The 4501-nt window shown below is 27.8% G+C and overlaps 1 protein-coding gene across 1 annotated transcript; it reads left to right on the plus strand.

Annotated features, from left to right (window-relative positions):
* Positions 1 to 403: 403 nt before the first annotated feature.
* Positions 404 to 1291, plus strand: DICPUDRAFT_154440 (uncharacterized protein; the record flags this gene model as incomplete). Its single annotated transcript, XM_003289913.1, has 1 exon — positions 404 to 1291. The coding sequence occupies one exon, from the start codon at positions 404 to 406 to the stop codon at positions 1289 to 1291; it is 888 nt and encodes a 295-aa protein (XP_003289961.1).
* Between the last annotated feature and the right edge of the window lie 3210 nt (positions 1292 to 4501).

Here is a 4501-nt window from a genome sequence, read left to right on the forward strand (position 1 = left end):
TGAATGTGTGTTTTTTTTTTTTTATAGAAATTATTATAAAAGATACTATATTTGTGTTTATTTTATTATAATTAAACAATTTTTGATATAAAATTCATATACATTTTGTATACCCAAAATAAAAAAAATGATATTAAAAAAAAAAAAATTAAAAATTAAATAAAAAATATTTTAAATTAATTTTTTTTAATTTGAAATTATATTTTTATTTTTCATTTACATATTTTATATTGCATATTTTATTCGTTTTAATTTATCATATTTTTTATCGCATTTAATAATTTTTATATCACAACTTTATATATTTTATACATTTTACACTTATTTATATCAATTTCCACATTTATCAATTTTTACAACTTATAAATATCAATTCTTTTATTTTTTTATAATTATATTCAAAATGAAATACAATAAGCAGCATTTAATAGATTTAACAAAAGATTTATCAATAAAATTATATTACGCAAGAGGCTTAAATATTGCCTTCTTTAATGAAGGAATAAAAACAGCCAGAAAAGTTATCAAAGAAATAACAAATTTAGAAATTTTAGCAGGAATAGAAGTTTCCACCATAGAACCAACTACTTTGGTTTTAAATTATTTATTAGTCAACAATAATATAGTCAACGAAGATCAACAAGAATATCAAGAACAACAAGAATATCAAGAACAACAAGAAGAAGATCAAGAACAACAAGAAGGTAAAGAACAAGAAGAAGATCAAGAACAAGAAGAAGATCAAGAACAAGAAGATGATCAAGAACAAGAAGATGATGAACCAATTTACGCTACCCCATCTCCACAACAACAAGAACAAAACCAAGTTCAAGAAGATGAATCATCAGATGGTGATAATGATGACAATGATTATAATTGGAGATGCTACCAAACTCCAATTACCCCACCTCCATCACCACCAAGATCAGATCAAAGCGAACAAGATCAAAATGAGGTCCAAGAACAAGAATTAGTCCTTAATAATCAAGAACAAAATCAAGAACAAGTTAATCAAGAACAAGAAGAAATCCAAATTAATCAAGAACAATCCAATCACCATGAGGAAGAACAAAATGGACAATTCAATAATGAAAATCAAGAAACCGAAGAAAATCAACAATTATCTCATCATAATCAAAATGAAGAACAAGATGCAGAAAGATCCAACCAAAATGTACCATTTTCACAAATTTCAGAACAATCAATGGATGAAGAAGAAATCATTTTTGGATTTATTTATTTAATAATAATAATAATAATAATAAAAATAATAATAAATAATAATCAATAATAATCAATGATAATCAATAATCTATAATAATAATAATAATAATAATAATAATAATAATAATAATAATAATAAAAAAAAAAAAAAAAAAATTTTAATGTAACACCGTCCAATGTACCACAAGTCGAGTCCAGAAGAGTAGTAGCCGCTAAAAAACTGGATAATGTCAGGTATTTCCTTAATTGGGGGTATCTGGCGTTATCTAAGTTTCCTCATCCAGGGAGGGTGAGGTTTTGCCATTTTTTTTTTAAAAAACGATAGAGGGAACAATTATCTATCTGCTGATACCTTTGTTAGACCGTATAACTCAAATCATCAAAAGCTGGATTGATTTAAAGTTTTTTTTTTCTATGGAGCCTCATATAAAATTTTTTTTTAAAACCCCTAAAAAAACCCCAAATTTTTTCAAAAAATTAATGTGATGATTTTAAATTTTTTAAAAAAAAATTTGGGTTTTTTTTTTTATTTTTATTTATTTTTTTTTTATTTTTTTTTTATTTTTTTATTATTTTTTTTATTTGTTTTTTTTTTTTTTATCCTTAAGGGACTCACTCAAAAATAGAATATTAAAATTTTTTTTTAACTGCTGCAAGTCGGAGCCTTTCAACAGCAAAATAACAATAATGTTAAATTAAAAAAAAATAAAAACCTTAAAGGTTGCTGAACTTTTATTTTCTTTATAAATTAAAACTTTTTAACAAATTAAATCTTAATTTAAAATATTTTTTATTTTACCAATTTTAGCTTATTTATAAATTTCTAATACCACATACATATCCATGAAATAATGCTAAAAATTATAAATTTATGTAATAAATTGTAGTATATTTATAAAATAACCAATTATTGGAAATTTGACATGTCACAAATGAAATTAATAACACGAAAAATGTCGCATATCAGTATGGATCAAGAACTCAAAGTCATTCGATCCCTCAGAACAACTTTGTAAACCAGTGACCAATGTAAATACATTGTCACAATCAGTCAAAGAAGATACAACAGACAGTGAAGCTCAAACATACACAGATCAACCTACCAAAGCACCTCCAATCATACCTCTTAGCTGCAAAAAATAATAAAACTATAAAAATATTAAAATTAAACCTTTAAAATTAAATAAATAAATGATTTAATTACATCGTTTGACCATAATCAGAATATTCAAATTGAATCATAATGATAATGGATACTTTTAAAACAAAAAAACATACATACAAAAACATATGACCATATTCATGTACATACACATACACATATACATACACATATACATATACATGCATATGCAGATGCACATAAACATATACATACATTTGCACATACACATACATGAATATACACATGCACATGCACATGCACATGCACATATACATGCACACGAACATATACATAAACATATACATACATGAATATACACACACACACATGAGCTTGAGCAGCACATACACATACATAAATATACACACACACATGCACTTGCACTTGCACTTGCACATGAGCATATACACATGCACATGCACATGAACATACACGCACATGCACTTGCACATAAACATATACACATGCACATGCACATGAACATATAAATATGCACATACACATGAACATGAGCAGCACATGCACATGAACATACACATGCACATGAACAAACATATGTACATGCACATGCACATGAACTTGAACAGCACATGCACATGCACATACACATTAACAAACATATGTACATGCACATGAACATATATACATACACATATAAATACATGAACTTGAGCAGCACATGCACACGAGCATATACATACATTTGCACATATACATACATGAATATACACATGCACATGAACATATACACATACACATATAAATACACATGCATATACACATGCACATGAACATGCATATGCACATGAACATGAACAAACATATGCACATGTACATGTACATGAACATGGGCATGAGCAGCACAAACACATACATGAATTTACACACGCACATGCACTTGCACATGCACGTACACATACTTACACATGAACATATAAATATGCACATGCACATGTACATTAACATTAACATATACATACATTTGCACATACGCATACATGAATATACACATGCACATGCACATGCATATATACAAACATGAATATACACATGCACATGCACATGAACATATACACATACATATGCACATATAAATACACATGCATATGCACATTCACAAAAACTTGAACAGCACATGCACATTAATATACACATGCACATGCACATACACATTAACAAACATATGTACATGCACATACACATGAGCGGCACATACACATACATGCACATGAACATTTCCATGCAAATATACATGAACATGAATATGAGTAGCACATACATTTACACATACTCATTCACATGCATATATATATACACATATAAATGCATACTCATTTAGGTATGAACATGCACATAAACATATACATACATACATACACATGCACATGCTCATATACAGCACATACACATACATGCACATACTTACATATATACACATAACATGCACATGCACATATTCATAAACATATTCCTATACATGCACATACTTACATATATACACATATACATAAACATATTCATATACATTCATGTACTTATTCATGTGCTCATTCTCATACATATTAACATACCCATACACATACAAAAACATATGAGCATATTCATGCACATGCATACACATTCACATAAAAATGCAACACATACATGGGCACGGTAATACTGATACTGATACTCCTACCAGTACACATACCCATCCTAATTCATACACTTTCTCACACAACACATATTCTCTCACATACACATACATATATACATTTATATTCACATGTACATACACATACACATATACATACACATATACATACACATATACATACACATATACATATACATGCATATGCAGATGCACATAAACATATACATACATTTGCACATACACATACATGAATATACACACGCACATATACATACATTTACACATATACATACATGAATATACACATGCACATGCACATGCATATATACAAACATGAATATACACATGCACATGAACATATACACATACACATATAAATACAGGGAAAAGATTTGTTAATATCCTATTGATGGTTTCTTAGATCAAACCCCTATCATCTAGGCTTGGAAAACATTCCTTCCGCCCATATCTAATAA

This window comes from Dictyostelium purpureum, assembly GCF_000190715.1.
Source record: "Dictyostelium purpureum unplaced genomic scaffold DICPUscaffold_200, whole genome shotgun sequence".
In the NCBI taxonomy this organism is placed as follows: domain Eukaryota; phylum Evosea; class Eumycetozoa; order Dictyosteliales; family Dictyosteliaceae; genus Dictyostelium; species Dictyostelium purpureum.